This window comes from Leucoraja erinacea, chromosome 9, assembly GCF_028641065.1.
Source record: "Leucoraja erinacea ecotype New England chromosome 9, Leri_hhj_1, whole genome shotgun sequence".
Lineage (NCBI taxonomy): Eukaryota > Metazoa > Chordata > Chondrichthyes > Rajiformes > Rajidae > Leucoraja > Leucoraja erinaceus.
This window is the reverse complement of record NC_073385.1, coordinates 67,510,696-67,534,534: the sequence shown is the minus strand read 5'-3', so window position 1 is coordinate 67,534,534 and position 23,839 is coordinate 67,510,696. Positions and strand designations below refer to the sequence as shown.

At 39.7% G+C, this 23,839-nt stretch overlaps 1 protein-coding gene across 14 annotated transcripts in view; it reads right to left on the bottom strand.

Annotated features, from left to right (window-relative positions):
- The window catches only part of LOC129700538 (MAPK/MAK/MRK overlapping kinase-like), an 85,588-nt gene extending 63,450 nt beyond the window's left edge, over nucleotides 1-22,138 (bottom strand). The window contains exons 1-6 of one of the 14 annotated variants that reach the window (XR_008724074.1): nucleotides 21,740-22,109; nucleotides 21,412-21,526; nucleotides 15,897-15,986; nucleotides 8,042-8,112; nucleotides 5,296-5,374; nucleotides 3,185-3,233 (exon numbers count right to left, since the gene is read on the bottom strand). Coding sequence is in view for 13 of the 14 variants with exons in the window: in XM_055641134.1 (XP_055497109.1) it covers nucleotides 3,185-3,233; nucleotides 5,296-5,374; nucleotides 8,042-8,112; nucleotides 15,897-15,986; nucleotides 21,412-21,526; nucleotides 21,740-21,746 (411 nt within the window). In the remaining variant the exon portion in view is untranslated. Of the gene's footprint in view, nucleotides 1-3,184; nucleotides 3,234-5,295; nucleotides 5,375-8,041; nucleotides 8,113-15,896; nucleotides 15,987-21,411; nucleotides 21,527-21,605; nucleotides 21,711-21,739 lie in introns of those variants that run through there. The other 13 variants (XM_055641134.1, XM_055641124.1, XM_055641135.1 and 10 more) reach the window with 13 other exon arrangements.
- Between the last annotated feature and the right edge of the window lie 1,701 nt (nucleotides 22,139-23,839).

Below are 23,839 nucleotides of genomic sequence, written 5' to 3'. Positions count from 1 at the left end.
AGGATAGAAGAATCCAGAACTAGAGGGCTTGCTTTAAGGTGAATGGGTTTTAAAAGATTTAAAAGAGACCCAAGGGGGCAATTTCTTCAAGCAAAGGGTGGTGTTATATGGAACGGGTTTCCAGAGGAAGCTATATAGAGGTACAACAGAAATGTTTAAAATACATTTAGGCAGGTATAAGGATAGGAAATGTTTGCAGGGATATGGACTAAACACAGGAAGATGGGACTAACTCAGCTATAAAGCCTGGTCGGCATGGATGGGTTAGGCCGAAGGACCTACTTGTATCCTGTATGAATCTATGACTCTAATCTTGCTTGGTTTTCCCCACCTCAGCCCATCAGTAGTTGAAACCGCCTCACTGAAAATCCACTGACAATTCCTATTAGAAGAAAAGAACATGCTTATGCAGTGTCTTGTCATGAAAGATGAAATTGTTTCATTGCCAAGAAATGTACTCTTTGAGAAATGGTCCCACAAATAATAATAGGACATCAAAACATTGCTGCCATTAACAGATGTCTTCAGCTATCCTTTTAGCTAACCAGGCCAGTGAGGAGAAGTTTTTTTTATTCAGTTACAGAATGAGAACGTCACTGACAAGCTCAGCATTTATAACCCATCCCTATTTTCACTTGAAACCCTGAGCTGAAGAAGATGGAACATCCAGCAGAGATTGCCAGGTCAGATGAAACAATATATTATGAAAAATATTTCTTTCCCTGGATTCCAAAACAAATCTCGACTCTGTCCTTGGTTGACAGAGTAGCCCTGACATCACTAGACATACATCTGCCAACAACGAACATCCTAGAAATCAGTGCGTTAGTCCCAGTTTTATGCAGACACCAGACTAAGTGGGACCCGTTAGGTCCCAGTCACACGGGAGGCCTGGTCCCCCAACGCAACCATTACCCAAAGCAATATTCCACCACTCACCCGTTCCCCCAACGCAACCCGTTCCCCCAACACAATATTCCACCACTCACCCATAGCCCCCAACTCTGCAGGCGCGGCTCATTTCCCCATATCCCCCAGCACTCCCTCCCCCTTCTCTTCATGTGTGGGAGGGATGAGGAGGAGCGGAAGGGGGGGGGGGGGGAGTAGGGGGAGGTACAGTGGGGGGTGTGGGGTGAAGGGGAGGAGAGGAGGGGGTGTGTGGGTGGGAGAGTAGGAGGGGGGAGAGGATAGTGTGGGGGGAGGGGGTGAGCGGGTGTGGGAAGGGGTTGTGGGGGTGGGGAGGGGTTGTGAGGGGAGGGGTTGTGGGGGGGAGGGGTCGTGGTGGTGGGGAGGAGTTATGGGGGGCTCTCGGACTGGGCGGCTCTCGAGCTGGGCAGTTGTCGGGCTGGGAGGCTGGGCGGCTCTCAGGCAGGGAGGCTCTCAGGCAGGGGGGCTCTCGGGCCAGGCGACTGGCAGCTCTCAGACTGGGCCGCTCTCGGGCAGGACGGCTGAGCTCACTCACTCACAACTTCTGGACTCTCTCACTCACAGACTCTGGAATCTCTCACTCACGGAATTTGGACTCAGCCCCGCCTCTGGGTCTTTATTCTCCTTGCCCCGGTGATTGACAGTGGGTCCCGGAAGGGGCGTTACCTTCATGGTGACTAACAGGCGGAGAAGACCAATCTGCTGATCTCACAATTATTTAAACCTTCATAACTTTTGTAATATTCCACCGATTGGAATCAAACTTGGTGCGCTTGGAGCAGAGAACGGTAAGGTGGAGAAAAATCCTAGCGATATAGGGCACCGTTTTTGCGCAAATTTAAAAACAACGCAAACCGGAAGAGGATAAAATGAGAGTTTTAGTAATAGTATACAAGATAGAAGATAGATGCTGAAATTTGCTGGACGCCATGTGCTATCCAACAGCAGTTTCAGGGATTCTTCAGCATTACTATGGAGAACCCACTTGTACAATGATTAGACCTGAAATAGGGTCAGAGTTTCCATTCATTTAAACTTGGATTCCCAGTTTAGAGATAAGGAGGAAAGTGGTATGTCTCTTTCCCACATTGCTTCAGTTTCAACCACTTTTAGCAAGTATTTTATTTAATTTATTTAAGACTATTTTAAGCAACTTTAATAGTTTAAAAAAATATTTGATCCTTGATAACTTTGTTAGATGCCAAAGCTTTAGCCTCACCTTTTGCCAATTTTTTTTAATGAATATGGAGGAAAAATCTTCTCCTCAGCTGCCTGGATGAGGAGCTGCACAATTGTAGCAGTTCCTTTACAGAGGCTGTCAATGTATTCTGGATTGGGGCTTAATGATTAAGTCATCAAAGACCAACTTGCTGCTGAGGTCCTGCTGGACTCCTTATGGGCACGCGGGTTCAATCCATCAATTCCTCCAGATCTGGCCCATGTAAATGCAGTGAACAGCATAAGAAATCCAACTCAATTCAACCAGAGTCATACAGCAAGGAAACAGGCCCTTCAGCCAAACTTGCCAATGTCGATCAAGAAGCCCCATCCACTCTAGTTCCACCTACCCGCCTTTGGCCCATATCCCTTTAAACCTTTCCTACCCATAGAACCACAGATCACAAGATGGTGAAGAAGTACAAAGTCTCTAATCTCAGAGCCATCTGTTCTTATGCCCGTGGTCATATTTGCAGAGGACAGGAGAAACAGGCCACCTAGAATGCCAACATTTGCATCAATTCCGCTTCTAATGGAAAGTACTCTTCCCCCAAACCTCCACTCCAAATAGATAACAAAATGCAGCAAGCCATACAATTTTGTGATTCTTATTTCAATATGAAATTATAATGACGTATATTACAATTATGTACAGTGATAATAACACCACTGTGCATAATTGTAATATACATCATTATAATATCATATTGAAAAAAGCTTAAAATTGCATTGTAGGAAAGTAATTTGGTTTGTTGAGTCGAAAGCAGCTTTGAGTCGAGCCTATTTCTCCATTCTTAAACCAAAAGCCTTGTAAATTATTCTCAATCTAATTTCCTTTTGAAAGCCTAAATTAATTCTGCTTCTCCCAAACCCACGGGCATAGCATACCAAATCATGGCCAGTGCCTCCTTAAAAATGTTTATCTTACATTACTCTTCTACTCAAAATAATTAAAACTATGTTTGATGGTCTTTGAACTTTGAACAGCTTCCCTCCATTTCTTTTATCTAAAACAGTCAAGATCATGCACGCAACATACCTTAATTAAGATATTTTCTGGTTTTACATCTCTGTGAAAAATTCCATTTCTGTGGTGAATAAAAAAGTTTTATAAACTAATGATCTGAGCTTGACCTCCTTATTTACCATTTTCTAAATATTTTTTAAATCACTGTACCATTGATCATTAACTCTAAAAATTTATAAATAAATAGTTTGTGTCTGTAAGTACTAAAATGACTTCAGAAAATACAATAGTATTAACTTGAATTTTTATGAGCATATACATCTTCAAATAAATTTACGAGAAAATGTTTGACATGATATTCAGCCAAACTATTCCTTTCAGATAAGGATTAAGTCAACTGAGTTTTACAAGAGCTCAGATTTTGCTAGTAAATGTCAGCAAGTCCAGGACTTCCATGCACAGTGGTCAAATATGGAAGTCCTGAACTTACTTAGCAATTGTTGGCATCTCAATGAAGTCCCTGTAGAGTCCCATGTTTGAGCTCAATCTTGCACCGGCCGTATGACATGCCGTAGGATCTGCAAGTCCATTCATTTCAATGGGGACTGTCACAGGCTGTGGGAAAGGCAAGCAGGCAAGCTACTTTTTAATATTTCTGTTTTATTTAATGTTTTTAGTTATTTAAACACATTTTCATCAATTTATTCAAAACACTCTAGAAGTTCAAGTTATTTGTATTTATGTGTTTTAATTTTGAATGTTAAACATTTAAAACCCTGATAACTTTAGGGTGATTTTAGGGATCTGGTACCATTCCAGCTTTATTGCTGATCTACATGATGCTCCAAAATACAAGATCTGTGTCTGGATCTTGCACTTAGATCTGAGTACTTAGAAGCACACTATAAAATAGGCCAGAAGTCAACATAGTTTTGTGAAAGGAAGATCTTGCCTGTTGGTATTCTTTGAGGAAGTAAATAGCAGGATAGAGAAAGGAGAGTCAGTGGATGTGGTATACCTGGATTTCCAGAAGACCTTTGATAAGGTGACGCATGTGAGGCTGCTAAAGAAGATGAGAGTCCATGGTATCAGTGGGAAGATACTAGCATGGATAGCTGTTTGGCTGGATGGCAGAAGACAGACTGGCAATAAAAAGAGCTCTTTCTGGTTGGCTGCCAGTGACTACCAATGTTCCGCAGGGATCGGTGCTGGGGCCACTACTCTTCATGATGTATATCAATGATTTGGATGAGTGAATTGAAGGCTTTGTGACCGAGTTTGCAAATGATACGAAAATAGGTGGAGGGGTAAGTAGTGTCGAGAAAGCAGGGATTCTGCAGAAGGACTTGGACAGGTTGGGAAAGTAGGCTGAGAAATGGCGGATGGAATACAGCATAGCAAAGACTATTTTCTAAATGGGGAGAGAATTCGGAAATCGGAGGTGCTAAGAGGCTTGGGAGTGCTGATGCACGATTCCCAAAAAGTTAATTTGCAAGTTGACTCGGTAGTAAAGAAGGCGAATGCAATGCTAGTATCTATTTTGAGAGGGCTACAATATAAAAACATGGATGTAATGCTGAGGCTTTATAAGGCACTGGTCAGACTGCATTTGGTGTGTTGTAAGCAGTTTTGGGCCCAATATCTGAGCAAAGAATGTACTCATTGGAGAGGGTCCAGAGGAGGTTTACGAGAATGATCCTAGGAATGATTGGGTTAACATATTAGGAATGTTTGAAGGCTCCGGGCCTGTACTTGCTGGAGTTTAGAAGGATGAGGGGAAACCTAATTGAAACGTACCGAATAGTGAAAGGCTGAATGTGGAAATGTGGAGAGATAGTGGATGTGGAGAGATATTTCCACTAGTGGGAAATCTAGGACCAATTGATTGCCACAGACGGCAGTGGAAGTCAATGGATATTTTTCTAAGGTGGAAATTGACAGATTTTTCATTAGTAAGTGTATGAGAGATTATGGGGCGAAGGCAGGAGAATGAGGTGAGAGGGAAAGATAGATCAGTCATGACAGAATGGCGGAGTAGATCTGATGGGCTGAATGGCCCTATTCTGCTCCTAGAACATATGAACATTAAGGTGTGAAATGGCTGTGGTCCATGCTAATAAAACCTAGACCATGATTAACTGGAATACATCCATGGTAATTTTCACCATCTGTACTTTCCTTACCTGTGCATGTAATCAAGGGACTTACATAGCTGATACATGTAACTCTTTATTTTATTCTCAGATAAAGGATGCCTTCGCCCTGTAAATAAGAGGGTTTTTTTGTAAATGTTACACAAATTATCTGTGCTCTTAAACAATTTTAAATGAAGTTTACAAATTATACTCCAAGACAATTTAACTTTAAACACTTTCAAAGTGCTCTTAGGTAAAAGAGAACTACATTTAATGCTCTTACCTGAAATCAGACAATGTTAAAATCAGTCTGGAGAAGGGTCTCAACCCAAAACGTCACCCACTCCTTCTCTCCAGAGATGCTGCCTGTCCTGCTGAGTTACTCCTTTGTCTACCTTTGATTTAAACCAGCATCTGCAGTTTTTTCCTACACATATAAAGCCACTGTTTCTTTAGCTTACAGCCAGACAACTCTCAGATTTTAGGTCGACTACAGACGAATCAGTGTCTTTGATGGAAGTGACCTTAGGTTTGACTTTCCAGGAGTTATATTTTATTTTTTCCTCTCTATGTTCTCTTGTATTTACCATTGCAGAAATAAGATATCCACATGTTTTTTTATTTGTGGTTTATTAATATAATTTTGGAATTGTGATACAACTGCTTCTATAAATGTAGCACAATTGTAATTATGCACACCCACTATCAATGTAGCAAATTACCTGTGAATATTTCAAAAAAATTGGGAGGCGAACAAGTGTTGAGCCTGCAAGAATTATTATTTTTTGTTCACTTTTGCTAATTACTCTTATCAGCAAACTCAGTTGACAATTAAATATCTGCTGTTAGATGACTAGTAATTCAGAACTTTGACATACATCTCCACATATATTCAGTTATTTCCATATTGATGGTTGAAACACGAGTCAGTACAAGACAATAGCTAACACTGATATCTTAGCTACTACAATGACAGTCCAGACTTCACCTCAAACTGAGCAGTTTGCTGGTGTACTCCTGTACTGCCCATCCCTGACACTAGTACTGTCACATCCTCCCAAAATGGATGATAGTCGGGTGCCTGAGTTTCTTTCCACATCCATAGGTTGGTTACTAGTCAATGTAAGTTGCCATAGTGCATAAAGAAGAGGTAGAAACCAGGTGGGTTGGATGGGTATGTGGAGAGAATAAAGTGGGATTATTCTAAATTAATGCTTTCTGGTAGTGTGAGCTTGGTGGATCGAAGGGCTTGATTCCATGCTCTGTTACTCTATGACTCCATGGAGTAGTAGTAATATCCACATCCACACTTGCTATCTCTAGGCTATCCTAACATGGTTGATATTGGCTGGATACTTCACTGCCCTCTCTTTGCCTACCCTTCCTAGTCTACATTTTAAGCGCAAATATTCCTGTTCATCCAATCCCCCTATGCTCAGAACATTCCAACTCACAGATAAACAGTGCTCAATTTTAAATTGTACTCATAATCCAAATCGCTACAGTCTTGCCCTATTCAATTTACATTATGTTCTCGGGCATGCCTGCATTCTTCAGTTCTGTCCTTTGAAAGTGTCTGCATTGCCTGCCATGCTTTCAACTACCTGGTCTTAATTTTGTTCAGACCGTAAGGTCTGAATGACAAAAAAGGTAATTCTAATTCTAATTCTTAAGGTTTAAAATTTGTTACCTTTAAAACTGAAATTTCCTTTTCCTTCTTTAGAATGCTTCTTAAAATCTACTTTCACTCATATTTTTGTCACTTCGTAATGTAGATAACAACACTATCATTTGGAAAACATGTCAATTTCAACAGTGGCACACAATGAATGGTTAAAAAGCAAATTGTCTTTGACTCATGATTTCAATTGTACTCTTGAATATCAATATTATTTAAATGGTCCAAAGGAAACCACATTAACCATATAACAATTACAGCACGAAAACAGGCCATCTCGGCTCTTCGATTCGTTGTCGAACACTTACTCTCACCGAGTCCCATCTACCTGCACTCAGATCCTAACCCTCCATTCCTTCCCCATTCATATACCTATCCAATTTATTTTTAAATGATAAAAACAAACCTGCCTCCACTGCTTCCACTGGAAGCTAATTCCACACAGCTACCACTCTCTGAGTAAAGAAGTTCCCCCTCATGTTGCCCCTAAACTTTTGTCCATTAATTCTCAAATCATGTCCTCGTGTTTGAATCTTCCCTACTCACAATGGAAAAAGCTTATCCACGTCAACTCTGTCTATCCCTCTCATAATTTTAAAGACCTCTATCAAGTCCCCCCTTAACCTTCTGCGCTCCAAAGAATAAAGACCTATTTTGTTCAACCTTTCTTTCTCAGTAACTTAGGTGCCGAAACCCACGCAACATTCTAGTAAATCTCCTCTGCACTCTCTCTATTTTGTTGACATCGTTCCTATAATTTGGCGAACAAAATTGTACATCATACTCCAGAATTGGCCTCACCAATTATATTTGAGAGAGGGAGGGAAATAAATAGTTAGGAGAGGAGGAGTGTGGGTGTTGATGTGGATGACAGTGCTGCCCTGAGCCAGTGGCAGCAAACAGGTAACAAATCAAATCATGTCCTGGCTTTCTATCTCACCTAGCCAACAAAGACAAATTTCTGAACTATATTATCAAAGGTGTATTACAACTTATTCATCTTTTACTCTCCAAAAACAGAGAAATGCTACTGATATTAAACTGATCTGATATTTATTTCACGGCACTATTTATCAGCGGCATGCAATTCAATTCTGATCACTCAATAGCACTGACCTCGTATCAGTTCATAGATATTCATGTCCATGAGTTCACATATTAGAGCAAGAGATCCAGATTTTTTATCACTAGACAGAAACAGACAGGAAGAAAATAAAATGTTATGCGTTTGTTCAGATACAGTGGAACATTTAATTAAAATTGTGAACCCAACTTTAAATGGATGCTTTTCAGCACTAACTTTAATTTTAAAGTATTCTTGCCTCTGGTTTGGCAAGACTCACAGGGAATTTTTAAAATATTCAAATAAATTAAAATATTATCAAAACATGAGACTTGTACAAGTTAATGTGGGTAATGACTTCATGGAACGGTAAGGAATAAAAACATACATTTAATGGAAAGATGCAGAGATTTTGACTTGACAGAGATTCACAGTCTCAACTGCATAAGACTTTATAGATAAATAAAGCCATCACAGGAATAACAGGATTTTAAGAATAAGCATAGAGAATTGCTACAAAATCACCACTAAAAATGACTAGATCATACTAGCGTTAATTTGGGTAACCTCTTAAACAAAGATATCAAAGTTGAATAAATCATGCGTTATAGCTTCACTCTGACAATGCCAAGAATAGGAATATATAGTTGGAAAAACAGATAAGATAATGGAAAAAAAATGTTTAACTGCCAATGTTGGAAATCTGAAATAAAAACACAAAATGCTGCACTCAGAAGATCAGGAAATATTAGTGGAATTGAAATGGTTAAAGCTTTTAGTTAAAGACCATTCATTAGACCATAGAAAAAAACATCAGTTAGTTTCAAGAGTGTTTCATTGTCATATATACTAAAACAAAACAATTAAATATGTATTTATAGCAGCATAACAGGTCTGTAAACACAGTAGTCTATAGATAACATAACAAAATTCAATAAATAAAAAAATAATATTAGTGCAAAACAAAAACCGAAAGTTCCTAGTGCAATCATGACAGGTCCTAGTTTGAAGTTTAGTTTGGTGTTTGTGGTGATCAATAACCTACTAGTTGTTGGGAAGAAGCTGTTTCTGAACCTGGAGGTTACAGTTTTCAGTCTCCTATATCTTCCTCCCAATGGCAGGTGTGAAATGAGAGCGTGGCCAGTGTAGTGAGGGACCTTGATGATGCTGGCTGACTTTTTGAGGCAACGTCTCCTGTAGATTTCTTCGATGATGGGGAGGTCAGTACCCGTGATGGACTGGGCAGTGCCCATCACTTTTTATAATCTCCTTCTTTCCTGGGAGTTTGAATTGCCAAACCAGTCACTATTCTCTCTACCATACACCTGTAGAAGTTATGGAGTATTTGTCGACCTATAAAATCTTCTTCATCTTTTGAGGAAGTAGAGGCGTTAATGGGCTTTCTTTATGAATGCATGACGTGCTGGCTCCAGGATAGAGATATGCACGCCCCAGACCTTGAAGTTGTTGACCTTCTCCACCACCGACCCGTCTGGCACCATGGCCATCCTGGTCTAAAGTCCACAATCGGATCCTTGGCGTTGTGAGCAAGTAGAGCAGGGAACTGAGCGCTTAGCCTTGAGGTGCCCTTTTGGTTATCGAGGAGTGTTGTTACCAATTCATACCAATTATGTACAGCTCTTGCTAAGGTAGGAGATGCTATGCATCATAACCAACCTCTCAAAGCACTTCTTCACCACAGACGTAGTGCCACCTGTCAGTAGTCATTGAGGTTTCTTGTACGAATCTGCATCGCCACACTTGAATGCCCGAGATCTGGTCCTCAGAAAATTGCAGACCTCCTGGTTCATCTAAGGCATCTGGTTGGGGAATATTGATTTTGGTGGGATCACACTCTGCCACACATTTCCTTAAGAAGTCAGTAACAACCATGGCCGTTGCAAATTCTTTGAACATCACTCTATCTACTAACTCCAAACAATCCTGGAGTCGTTCCTCTGCCTCCCCTGACCAGCTCTGTGCAGTCGTCACCACTGGACCTGTGCTCTTCAGTCGCTGCCTACACATAGGAAAAAGGAGCATAGCCAGGCAGTTGGATTTCCCAAAGTGAGCGTGAGGGATGGAGCGATAGGCATCTTTGATAGGGGAATAGTTGTGGCCAAGGGTGTTTGATCCTCTGGCGCTGCAGGACACGTGCTTGAGGTAGTTTGGAAGCGACTTCAACTGGCCTTGTAGTGTTAGTTTGTAGAAGTTCGGAAAAGAATAGATAGGACAAGGGAAATATTTCTGATGGGCTGCGGCCAGGATTACCATGGGGATTAGCTGCAGATGAAGTCAATTGAATGATAAATTAACGAGGATATTAAGGAAAGATCGAAAGAGAAAACAAAACAATGCAAAGACTATTAATTGCAGAGCTGTGCAAAATCCTCATCATGACTCTCCACATTGGCTAGATCATACAAATGCTAATGGAGAATGTGAGTTATCAGACGTTGTGTAATTTGTTGAGTCTGGAAGACTGCAATGTGCCCATATGGAAAATCAGATGCAGAACCTCAAGGTTATGTTGGACTTTGCTATGTTAGTGCAAGGAGCCACAGATAGCTAGGTTAGAGTGAGAGTGAGATGGGCAAGTAGAGCAGTGGGCAACACAGGTAATTCAGGATTACTACTGCAGATTGAACATAGTAAAGTCAAGTCAAGTCACGTTTATTTGTCATATACACATACAAGATGTGCAGTGAAATGAAAGTGGCAATGCTCGCGGACTTTTGTGCAAAAGACAAACAACAAAACAACCAAACAAATTATAAACACAATCATAACACACAAATTATTTTACATAATAAATAATGGAAGGAAAAACGTTCTGTAGAGTTAGTCCCTGGTGAGATAGGTGTTTACAGTCCGAATTGCCTCTGGGAAGAAACTCCTTCTCAACCTCTCCGTTCTCACCGCATGGCAACGGAGACGTTTGCCTGACCGTAGCAGCTGGAACAGTCCATTGCAGGGGTGGAAGAGGTCTCTCATGATTTTATTGTCTCTGGGGTTGCACTTCCTGATGTATAGTTCCTGCAGGGGGGGTGAGTGAAGTTCCCATAGTGCGTTCGGCCGAACGCACTACTCTCTGCAGAGCCTTCTTGTCCTTGGCAGAGCAATTCCCAAACCAGATGGTAATGTTCCCGGACAAGATGCTTTCCACCGCCGCAGCGTAGAAGCACTGGAGGATCCTCGGAGACACTCTGAATTTCCTCAATTGCCTGAGGTGGTAAAGGCGCTGCCTTGCCTTACTCATGAGTGCTGAGGCGTGTGATGCCCATGTCATATCCTCAGAGATGTGGACTCCCAGATATTTAAAACAGTTCACCCTATCCACAGGATCCCCATTTATCCTCAATGGAGTGTACGTCCTCGGATGATGTGCCCTCCTAAAGTCCATGATCAGCTCCTTCGTTTTTTTAATGTTCAAGAGGAGGCTGTTATCCTGGCACCAGAGTGCTAGATCAGCCACCTCCTCCCGGTAGGCCTTCTCATCGTTGTCTGAGATCAGGCCCACCACCACAGTGTCATCAGCAAACTTAATTATTGAATTGGAGCTGAACCTAGCCACACAGTCATGTGTGTACAGGGAGTACAATAGGGGGCTGAGGACGCAACCCTGGGGCGATCCTGTGCTCAGGGTGAGGGACTCCGATGTATTCCCTCCCATCTTGACTACCTGGGGCCTGGCGGTGAGAAAGTCCAGGACCCAGGCACACAGGGAGGTGTTGAGCCCCAATTCCATTAGCTTCCCGGCCAGTCTGGTGGGGACTATCGTGTTGAAGGCTGAACTGTAGTTTATGAACAGCTATGTTCTATGGTCTATGAACATAGGTATTCTGCAAAATAATCACCCAATTTGTGTTTGTTTCTCCAGTGTAAAGACAACCACATTGTGAACATCAAATGCAATTCACTAAAGTGGAAGTGAATCATAACTTTGCATGAAAGCAATTTTTGGGTTCCTGGAAGGAAAAGATCAGGTGTTGCACCTCCTGGAGTTCCAGGGAAAATGTCATGAGAAGTTAAGTGGTTGGTGGCGATGGAAGAGTGGATGAGGGAGCCATGAAGGGGATGATCCCTTCTGAATGCTAAAAAAAAGGGGGGGAGGAGGAAGAGATTCATTTGGAGGTGTTAAAAATAGTGGAGGATGCAAATCTATTGAGGAGAGGAAAATAAAGACCAGGGGATTGCCATCCTTGTTTTGTCCAGGAGAGGGAAGAATAACAGAGATGTGAGAAACAGATGAGATGTGGGCAAGAACTCTATACACTATGGTGGAAAGGAAGCTACTGTTCAGGACGATGGGTGGCATTGCAGAGGCACCTTGTGCAGATTATATCAGAAACATACTAAGGAGATAAGGGAATTAGAAAAATTGTGTAGATTCCTTACAGAAGGCAAAGTGTTTTGAATTATAATTGAGATAGCTATGATGGTCTGTGGGTTTCTAATGGATGTATGTCTCTAATCTATCCTGGGATAGCAACAGAGATCCAGAAAACAAAGGGAGGAGTCATAGGTAGATGATGTGAAAGTGAAGGCAAGGAGGAAAGTAGCAACAAAAGTAATGACAATTTAGTTCAGTATGACTTCAGAAAGTAGCACTGATACAATTGTCACTATACTAAAATAAGAGTTGAAGGAGGGATCCCAAGTAGAATTGAAGATGATTTTTCCACTTACAAAAAGTCAGGCATGGGGTTGTCCCATGTTAATTCCCATTGCTACACCAATGCTCTGGGAAAGGCAAATTGAGTTAAAGTTGTTCAATGTAGTAACAAGTTCAGTTAGGCAAATCAGTAAGTTGATGGAAGGACACTGATGAAGTGTCTGTTCAAGGAAGAAGTGTATGGCCTTCAGATCAATCAAGATGAGATAGAGATGAAAATAGATATTAGTGGTGTTATGAATCCAAATGGGAAGAGACTGGATCAGGGAGGAAGGACCCAGTCATGCTTGGAAGGACCCAGTCAAGCTTGAAAGGAACAAGTTTGGTGGAGCAAAATGATAATAGTAATAAAACAAAATAATACACGTTTAGCGATAGTGTGGAAATGGGTCTTTCAGCCCACCGATTCCACGCAGACCACTAGTTATAACCTATACACTAGGGGCAATTTACAGAAGCCAATTAACTTACAAAACCTGCACATCTTTGGGATGTGGGAGGAAACTGGAGCAACCAGAGAAAAGCCACACCATCACAGGGAGAATGTAAAAACTGTACAGATGGCAACCGTAGTCATGATCGAACCTGGGTCTCTGGCGCTATAAGGCAGCAACTCTACCGCTGAGCCACTGTGCTGCCCTCAGACATTTTGATTTTTTTAATAAACTCTTGAGAAATTTTAATCAAAGGAAAATGAAAATAATATTTCCTCTGATTGGAGAGCAATGATTATGAGTTATTCATTTAAAACCCATCATTAAGCAGTTGAGGAGAATGCTTGAAAGAAACATTTTCACATTGGAAGCATGGAAAGTTATGCTGTAGAAAATGGATGAGACAAAGCCATTATGGGTAATGAAATAATGTATGAGAAGTGCGCAGGAAATTGGATCAATTTTACATTACACAAATAAAGAAGCAACACAGATACACGAACAGATGCAAAAATATTTAATAATTCCAGTAAATATTGTACTTTGTCAAGTTAAAAGTTAAATAATTTTCCATGCTTCCAATATGAAAATGTTCCTTTTAAGCAATCTCCTCACCTGCTTAATATCGGCTTTAAACAAATAACTCATCGTCATTGCTCTCCAATTTAAGATGGTTTGTTTCCATTTAAAATTCTTCTGGAAGCTGACTAGATTCAATTTTCTTTCCAATGACATTATAAATTGGACACAGTAGAAATGTCCAAATTTAATTTGATCTGCACGGAACTGTCTGATACTATAATTGGTATAATTGTTCTGGGCTAAGAAGGAAAAATAAATAAATCAGTGATGGCTCCCATACTTAATTTTTTTATTAATAATTAACATTAAGGGTGCATATAAGTTGAAATTAGGCGAGGATAGATTTGAATAAATGGTGATCACCTGCCTGCCCTCCCCTGAATAGCCATCTTCCTGGTGACATGTTTCATAATAAAAAAATGGCTACTTTATAATGTATAATATGTGTGTTTTTACAATACTGGGTACAAAAAGAGTGACACCATACATAAAACTGAAGTTCACAAATAAATTATTTCAACATGATTCAGATTAATCAAAAACCCTCACAGCAGTACATGACAGGGAGAGATAGTTCATGAAGTTTGCGAAAATTTGATTAATGAACAAAATTCCTTGCTTGTTCCTATGCATTTTTTTTACACTTTATGTTTAGTGTCCACCATAACAACCGTTACATGAAATTTAGAAATTCATTATTTTCTAAAGCATGATAGCTGATTTCTTCACTTTGGCTGTTTTTCAACATACAAATGTGCTTTCTTGCTATGAACATGGAGTATGTGACCAAATGAGCAATATTACTTTATCTACTGAAACCTGTGTTACGCGCGTTACACAGTGTCCAAGGGTGGACACCAAAATGAAAACGGCTCCGGTTTCTTCCAGCATTTCTTTTTTTGTCATTTCTTTCTCATATTTTGAATAAACTTTATGGAAGTAATTGTCCATACGTAGTAAGAGACTGCAGGTACATAATTTGATGGAAATATAGCAACTGCAAAATGATGGTGTTACACGTGTGATGGTGGACACCAAAAATGTTCACTAATTTTGGCATGCAACAGCTTTTACAGAATCTTGATATTAAGGTTACTTTCTTCTCATAATTTCATTATCTATTGAGTTCTTCAAACTAGAAAATGTTCAATCTCCTTGGAAAGTTCTTTGGACTTAATTTACCATTGTGGTGTAACGGTGGTTACTCAAAAATAGGGTGGACACCAAGAGTAACCACCGTTGTTACACTCTTTGAAATATGGCCATTCAGAACACTTAATGCCAAACTCATCAAAAGCTTTACTTATTCTTGTGAAACATGCATCTCTGCAAAGCAACAAACTTGAAAATGTTTTGAATTATAATTAAATTAATGCAGAAAGCACCTCTTTATTTCATTGTGTCAAAGCATGTCACATTTTTGGTGTGCTAAAGATTGATATTTTTGAGATATAAACTGGTTGAACCAGGGAATTAATTTAATTCTTAACTTGGTTTTATCTCTACTATCTCTTGCACAATTGAGTAACAATCCCTGAAAAAATTAACTACTTGAAACAGTGGAGATATGACATTTTTAATGTTCTGTGCTAAAATCTCTCCAGTATTGTAAAAATACACATATGCCTTTGGGTGGAAGAGAGGGGAGAAAATGTCCACATAAATACTTTATTGGCATTGTAGAAACAGCAGAAGTCAACATTTTAATGATCTTCTAAAACAAAAGCTTGCATTTAAAATAAGATGTTATTTTTCTGGAATAACACCCATGTACTATAGTTCTGAGCATGGAAGCAAGGGGGAGGTTCTGTTGGCTGTCAAGGTGAAATAATTAGAAAATTTGAATGCATATCCGAGCGTAAACAATGTTAAAATATTGATGCCATGCTTAATGAAAATCCAATTCATAATGCAGATTCAGATGCTTTGTATTGTGAGGAAAAAAACAAATTAACTGAAGATATAAAAGCAGGCAAATCTATAACACGGTTCTATATTTAGGAAGGAATTGCAGATGCTGGTTTAAACCGAAGATAGACACAAAAAGCTGGAGTAACTCTGGAGAAAAGGAATAGGTAACATTTTGGGTCGAGACCATTCTTCAATCTTTTCTCCAGAGATGCTGCTTGACCTGCTGAGTTACTCCAGCTTTTTATGTCTAACACAGTTTTGTAAGTATGTTTAATTATAAAAATACAACAATGAAGCACAACTTACAATGCCACATCATGTAACTGAAGAATATTAGGATGCAAGCTCAGTCTGCGCATGGCCTGAATTTCACGTATGTTGTTCACTTCCTCCAAGCTAATTGCAAAAGGTGAACACAAAACAATGGTTATTTGGAAGACAGGTTCGGATGTAATTTGAAAGCAGAAACTGTGTGGTTTATGAACATTTATTAACTTTCAAAATTCTAATAATTTCTATGACTAATTTTCTTGGATTTTTTTTTAATCAATAAAAATGGGTTAATTTGTCTGCAAAAATTCTTGAACTGTGTTTGTACTGGTTACATTTTACATGTCCGCTATACACTTATTATCCAGTGATGTACTGACAATTTTAAAACAGCTATTTTGCATATCTTAAATGAGAAACCATTTCTATGATGGTGTCAGGTGTTCATTCTCCAACGAATGTTGATTTTTTAAATATGGCATTGGTCATTTTCCATTTTTAGAATGCATTATCCAATGAAAATATGCATCATCTAATGAATTGGACTGCATTTCAGCGATTTTAACTAAGTTACATAGACCAACTAGATCTGAAGGGTCTCGACCCCAGAGATGCTGTCTGACCCGCTGAGTTACCCCAGCTTTTTGTGTCTACCAGATAAATCCACAGTCAAAGGGGCAAAGGATTTGTAGGTAGTACAGATTGGAAATGGAAGTAAGGTTTTGGGCATCTCAGATTCAGATTCAATTTTAAGATTCAGATTCAATTTTAATTGTCATTGTCAGTGTACAGTACAGAGACAACGAAATGCATCTCAGCACAAGAAGCCACAGCAATGTCTTCTTGAGATTTGTTGCCATTCTCAAAACCTCAATTAACTAAGTTTAACCGTGAATTAACAAAAACATTATTTGCAATCAACTTTTCTCTGAGGCCTGACAGACAAAATTAGCTGACATAAAATGATACGGGTGGGGCAGTGGGAACTGTGACTCATCACTAATTCTGATTTTTAAATGAGTCAACTTAATTGCTGTTTAATTGTGGACATCTGGAGGCAAAGGGAGAAAGTTTGGATCATTGATCAATGTTATTGAAAAGATTCCATAAAACAAATTGATAGAACCAATACTAAATAGTGGGAAAACAATACAAAACCTATCATATGAATGGAACAGATAGTAAAACAGAGTTACATTTTAATTTCACAGAGATCTTCATCAAAATAGAAAAGTGAGAAAACAAGTTGCAGTAAGACTAATAATGCACCAACCCATTGTTTAGCATTTAGATCACCATGCGCCTAGTCTCATACTCTTTCAAAACTAACAGGTGCCTCCTTCCACACTTCCTAAACTACATATCAGAACTATGTTCCCAGGCTCCTTATAAACAAATCAGGACCGCTTCCTACATTCCTTAGAAACAAGACCCCATTCCCACATTCCTTAGAAACACACTAGGGTCCTATTCCCATGCTCCTATTGTAGGCTCCTATAACTTGTGAATTTATCATAAGGTTGTCAGATTATCTGAGTTTTACTATAGTTGAAGTTGTTGAGGAAGATGGACAGGACAGTGGAAACATCCATAATAGGGCAGGGCCAGGGTTGGTGTGGTAACATGCTGTTTACTAAGCTGTATAGTTGATAAATGAATTAAAACAATAAACAAAGTAGTTATAAAAGTGTGAAATGCTGGTCAGAGCTGTTGAAAATAACTAAATCCAAACAAGAATGTTGGAAATGGCCAACAGATTAGGGTGTGTCTTGTGTTAATAATAGACAAATCATCTTATAGTTGAATATAAACACAAAGAACTGCAGATGCTGGTTTACAAAATAGACACAACGTGTTAGAGTAACTCAGCGGGTCAGGAAGGATTCCTGGAAAACCAAAGGGTCCCAACCCAAAAATAATCCATGTTCTCCAAAGATGCTGCCTAAAGCACTGAGTTACTCCAGCACATTGTATCACCTCACAGTTGAGCTAACCAGCTCCGATACAAAAATAAAATGTGAGTTACCTGAATTTGATATTGAGTCCTGAAGGCTGCACTTTATTTAGATAGAAGATTAGGTACTGTTCAACAATCTTACATCAGGCCTTATGGAGACAACGAGGGAGTCCACAGGCAGTTAGGCCAGAGAGTGGGAGTGTAATGGAGAATTAAGGCGATGATGAACTATAAACTCAAAGTCACCCCCACAGTTTGAACAAGGATGTTTGCAAAGAGGTCATGCAATGAAGAGAAAAAAAAATAGCCACTGAGACGCAATAATGAATTAGGCAATTTTAATTAATCAGCTTTTCCATTGTGTTTCAGAACTGCTGCAAGTTCGTCGACCTGTAACATTAACTTTTCTCTCTTTCTTTGTAAATGCAGAATATTTCCAGTATTCTCTTTTATTTTGAATCTCCAGCAACTGAAATGTTCTGCATCAGTTCCAGCATGTTTTCTTTTCTCTTTTTATTTATATTCATCCAGACAGATTAGCCATATTGTGTGGGAAATCATGTCTCATGAATTTGATTGATTACGAGGTAAAGATACAAGGACAATCTTGTTTGTAGCTACAACACAAGCACATAGACTCAGACAAACCCACAACATATAAATTATACACAAGTTACACGTAGATTCTGAAAGACAGTGAAAAAAATTGTAGAAAGTAAGAGAGATTAGTGCAAAATACAACTAGAATGGATAAAGGAAAGCCAGTGGATGTGGTGTATCTGGACTTTCATAAAGCCTTTGACAAGGTCCCACACAAGAGATTAGGGGGCAAAATTAGAGCACATGGTATTGACATGGATAGAGAACTGGTTGGCAAACAGGAAGCAAAGAGTAAGAATTAACGGGTCCTTTTCAGAATGGCAGGCAGTGACTAGTGGGGTGCCGCAAAGCTCAGTGCTGGGACCCCAGTTATTTACAATATATAGTAATGATTTAGACGAAGGAATTAAATTAACATCTCCAAGTTTGCAGATGACACAAAGCTGGGTACCAGTGTGAGCTGCGAGGATGCCATGGGGCTGCAGGCTGACTTAGAAAGGTTGGATGAGTGGGCATGGCAGATGCAGTATAATGTGGATAAATGTGAGGTTATCCAATTTGCTGGCAAGAACAAGAAGGCAGATTATTATCTGAATGGGGTCAGATTAGGAAAAGGGGAGATGCAACGAGACCTACGTAGGTGTTCTTGTACATCAGTCACTGAAAGTAAGCATGCAGGTACAGTAGTCAGTGAAGAAAACTAATGGCATGTTGGCCTTCATAGCGAGAGGATTTGAGTATAGGAGCAATGAGGTCCTATTGCAGTAGTATAAGGCCCTGATGAGACTGCACCTGGAGTATTTTGTGCAGTTTTGGTCTCCTAATTTGAGGAAGGACATTCTTACTATTGACGGAGTGCAGTGTAGAATAACCAGATTAAATCCCGGGATGGCGGGGCTGACATATGATGAAAGAATAGATCGACTGGGCTCATATTCACTGGAATTTAGGATGAGAGGGGATCCTATAGAAACCTATCAAATTATTAAGGGATTGGACAGGCTAAATGTTCCCCATGTTGGGGGTGTCCAGAACCAGGGGTCACAATTTAAGAATAAGGGATTTAGGAATGAGATGGGGGAAAAACTTTTTCACCCAGAGTGTTGTGAATCTGTGGAATTCTCTGCCACAAGAGGCAGTGGAGGCCAATTCATTGGATGTATTCAAGAGAGGGTTAGATATAGTTCTCAGGGCGAATGGAGTCAAGGGATATGGGGAGAAAGCAGGAACAGGGTATTGATTCTAGTTGATCAGTCATGATCATATTGAATGGTAGTGCTGGCTCGAAGAGCCGAATGGCCTACTTCTGCACCTATTTTCTATGTTTCTATGTAAGTCCACAAATCTCTTTAAACTTCTAAGAAACCAGAGGCAATAGTGTGCCTTCTGTGTATTTACATCAATGTGCTGGGCCCAGGACAGGTCATCTGAAATGTTAACTTCCACAAATTTGAAGCTGTTAATATTAACGATGAACAATTTATCTGTGAACGTATTTGGCATGAATAGGAGATTTGCAGATGACACCAAAATTGTGGACAGGGAAGAAGGTTATTTAGAAAATCTAAGGATTTAGAAAAACTGGGAAAGTGAGCCAGGGATTGGCAGAAAAGTGTTGCAGCTTGGGAAGCTAAAGCAGGGCAGGACTTAACAATAGCCAGGCAATAGATAGTGCTGTAGAACAAAGAGACCAAGGATATTTAGTTACCCGAAACACAGGTAGACATGGTGGTGAAGGCGACATTTAGCATGCTTGCATTCCCAATTAGGTCATTGGGTACAAGAGTTGGGACATCATGTTACAATGTACAAAACATTTGAAAGATCACACTTGGAATATTTTATGTAATTTTGGTTGCTAAGCTATAGAAAAGACATCATTAAACTGGAAAAGATGCAGAAAAGATTCATAATATTGTTACCGAAACCGGAAGACTTGCGTTATAAAGAGAGATAGATAGACTAGAAAAAAAGAGAAGTGCATAGGAGACTGAGAGGTGATGTTATGAAGGTATTTAAAATTATGAGGGGCATAAATAAGGTGAATGGTTACAATGATTTTTTTAATTTCCCCAGAGTAACACACTATAAAACTAGTGGGTATAGATTTAATGTTATCGGGAACAATTTTAAAGGACACCCAAGAGGCGACTTTTTCACATAGAGTAGTGGGTCGGTGGAACAAGGTGCCAGAGGAAGTGGTAAGGGGTGTACCGTAAAACAAATACTGGAACATGAAAGCGTCATGAAAAAATGACATTTGAAAGGCATTTGGACAGGTACATGGGTCGGAAATGTTTAGAGAAATAGGAGCCTACAGAGACAAATGGCATGAACTCAAGTAGGTCACTTTGGGCTTGTTTTTGTGCTGCATAGCTTTATGACTCTTGTATAGAAGGCATTGATAGCACCTGTGTCACCTGGACAATATTGCTCTATCACATTCGTTTCCTCTGTTTTCTCCAAGCCCATCTGTTTTCTTACTTTTCCAATGGTGTAGTAATGAATGATCATTGGCCTTTAGTTTGTTTCTTTTTCTACAGTTATCAGCAGACCCGCTGAATATCTCCAACATGTTTTGATTTTGTTTCTGTTTCTTTGTTTCTCACTTCTACTTTTTCCCTCAGCAGCACAGCAGTCCAAGTCAAGTAGTACAGGTAGATACATGCCACCATTTCTTGCACTCAACAGAAATTTAAAATAGCTGTTATATATGTAATCCCATTGTCACTACACAAATTATGCCTGTGATATAAAATGACAATAATTTTTAAAATATACTGCTTATGAATCTATTATATTGTGAAAAATATACTTTAACTGATTATATTATCGCATAAAATATGTCTTTATGTAAAATAATATTGATATAGATAAATGTACGATCCAGTAAGACGGCATCAGGATTTAAAACAATTGAGGTTTCAAACCAGTTTAATTTAACATAATTATCAACATTTGACACACAGTCGGGCGAGATTGATTTGAATTTACCTTTCAATATACTGTTTCATCTTTTTACAGGCGTAGAAGGTCCCATTTTTTAAGCTTTGTGCCTTCCAGACTTCGGAAAATGTTCCCTCGCCTATCTTTGCTACCAGGCGATAGTCTTTAAAAATAAAAAAAAGTGATCGATTAAACAAAATGCTAGTTTACAACAAATGTGAGCCTTTTTACTTTTAACTTACACCAAGGTAATCAATGCCCACAGCCTGCCTGTTTAACGCGCCCAGGTGTACACAAGATGGCAGCCGATGCCGATGCCGAAGCAGCAGCGCCCGCCTGCAAGTTATTCCCCTGCGATACACAAATGTCAGTTTACCATTCATCCTCGGCTCACGGATTAAAGTGTGAAATCATTTCTGGAACGATATCCTGTTTTTCAGTGAGCGCGGGAGTTCGAGAGGCGAGGGGAAGCTGAGGAGAGAGGGAGTGGGAGAACGCCGGCTGCTCGCTGCCATCTCCTCATCCCGTTGCCATGGAAACCGGGCAGGCCTAGGCCTGGGCGCGGGCACGACGGCCAGGTATGGCCGAGCCGAGAGCGCGTACACTGTAGTCCGACAAACACCAGTATTAACCCTTGTGGTGGGGGGCATATTGATTTAAAAAACTGAAAGCCTTCGACCAAAATCTTTGTGTGGCTGATGTTCTGTGAGTACTTAGAGCAAAGTGCGGCCGAAACTCCAACCGTCAGGAGTCCTCTGTGTGAGTCAAGTAATCAGTGACTTCGGCACCTTGGCAACAGCGGTCTTCTCTAAAAATCATGCACACCAGGCCCATTCAAAGGGTAGGATTACCGTACGACCACACATCAATGGTTTTAACGCCAACCCAAGCTGTTTCACTCAATTGTAACGTCTAACTTTGCAATGATTTGAACATCGTTGTGAAAGCAATGCCCAACCTGCAACCTTCAGATTAAACATCAAAGTAGCAATGTTACAAAATTTTGAGATTTTAAAAATCTAGTCTGTAATTTATCCCATCAGATAAAGCATAAAAAGAAGTTTAATTTGACACCTAATTCACTTTCATATATTCAGTATTAAAAAAGTTATGGCCATTTTCATACTCGGAAATTAGCACCTTGTTCCCTATTGATTTTCCATTGACTTAACACAAAAGTTGTGATCAAGGACAGTGAAATGGCTATAACTTTATTAAAAATTAAGAGAACTGAAAGAAATGTTCAGTTATTATAGATAGAAGCATTCTGAAACAAATATTAAACAATCTTACTTGGATGACCTGAAATTAAAACATATAATTAGTTAGTTACCCAATTGTAGCTAATTATAAAAACTCAATTACTAGATCTAAACATCTATCCATTTCTTAAGAAAAGATTAACATTTTTAAATAGCCTAAGTGTCCAAAGAACATTCACACAAGAATTCACAATAAAACATGATTTTTAAATCTCATTGACATTAATTTATAGGCCAAATGGAAGGGATTTAGTATTCAATTGCTGTAAATTAATGGCCATTTAAATCAGCTTGCAAGTGGGATTTTCTCGAATGCGCTGGTTTAGAACGCTGCCATTGCGGTGGATTGAAGCCCATATGCGGCATGAAAAACAATATGGGGATTGAATGGGCCCCCAAGTCAGGTATTCGCAACTTAAAATTTTGAATAAAGGGATCTTAAGAAGCCCTTTTTAATGTAAAAATAAACAACCTACCTTGCCTTATCCCCTACATGAGATCCGTCCCGTTGTCGGTGTTCGCGGCTTTAGGGGATGATTTTTAATCTACTATAGTAATTAAATAATCCAATTTAGTTTAAAAATACCTGCAGCAAACAGATTTCGCAGCGATTTTTCATCAGCAACTAAGTAGGCTGAACAACATCGATTTCAACAGCCTAGAGAAAATCGCGTTTTAAACCCGCCCCCCTCTCAAAGGCGCCAAAGTCGCGCACACAGGCAGCGGCAGAACTGCAGCGCCGCTGAAGGTAAGTTTTGCAACATACCTAGGTCTTCTCTAAAAATCATGCACACCAGGCCCATATAAAGGGTAGGATTACTGTACGACCACACATCAATGGTTTTAACGCCAAACCAAGCTGTTTCACTCAATTGTAACGTCTAACTTTGCACATTTGAACATCGTTGTGAAAGCAATGCCCAGCCTACAACCTTCAGATTAAACATCAAAGGTACGATTTTGTGGTACTTCTCTCGTTATTTATACCATATAACCTTCTTCTGTACTTTCACCTGCAACCGAAGGAGATGCAACACCTGTCCCTGTACTTCCTTTCTCGACTCCGTCCAAAGATCCCGAGAGTCGTTTCAGGTGAGACAGAGGTTCACTTGCACTTCCTCCAACCTCTGTTCTGTGGACTCCTGTATATCAGAGAGACCAAGTGTAGGCTTAGTGATCGTTTCACTGACCACTTCCGCTCAGTCCGCCTAAAC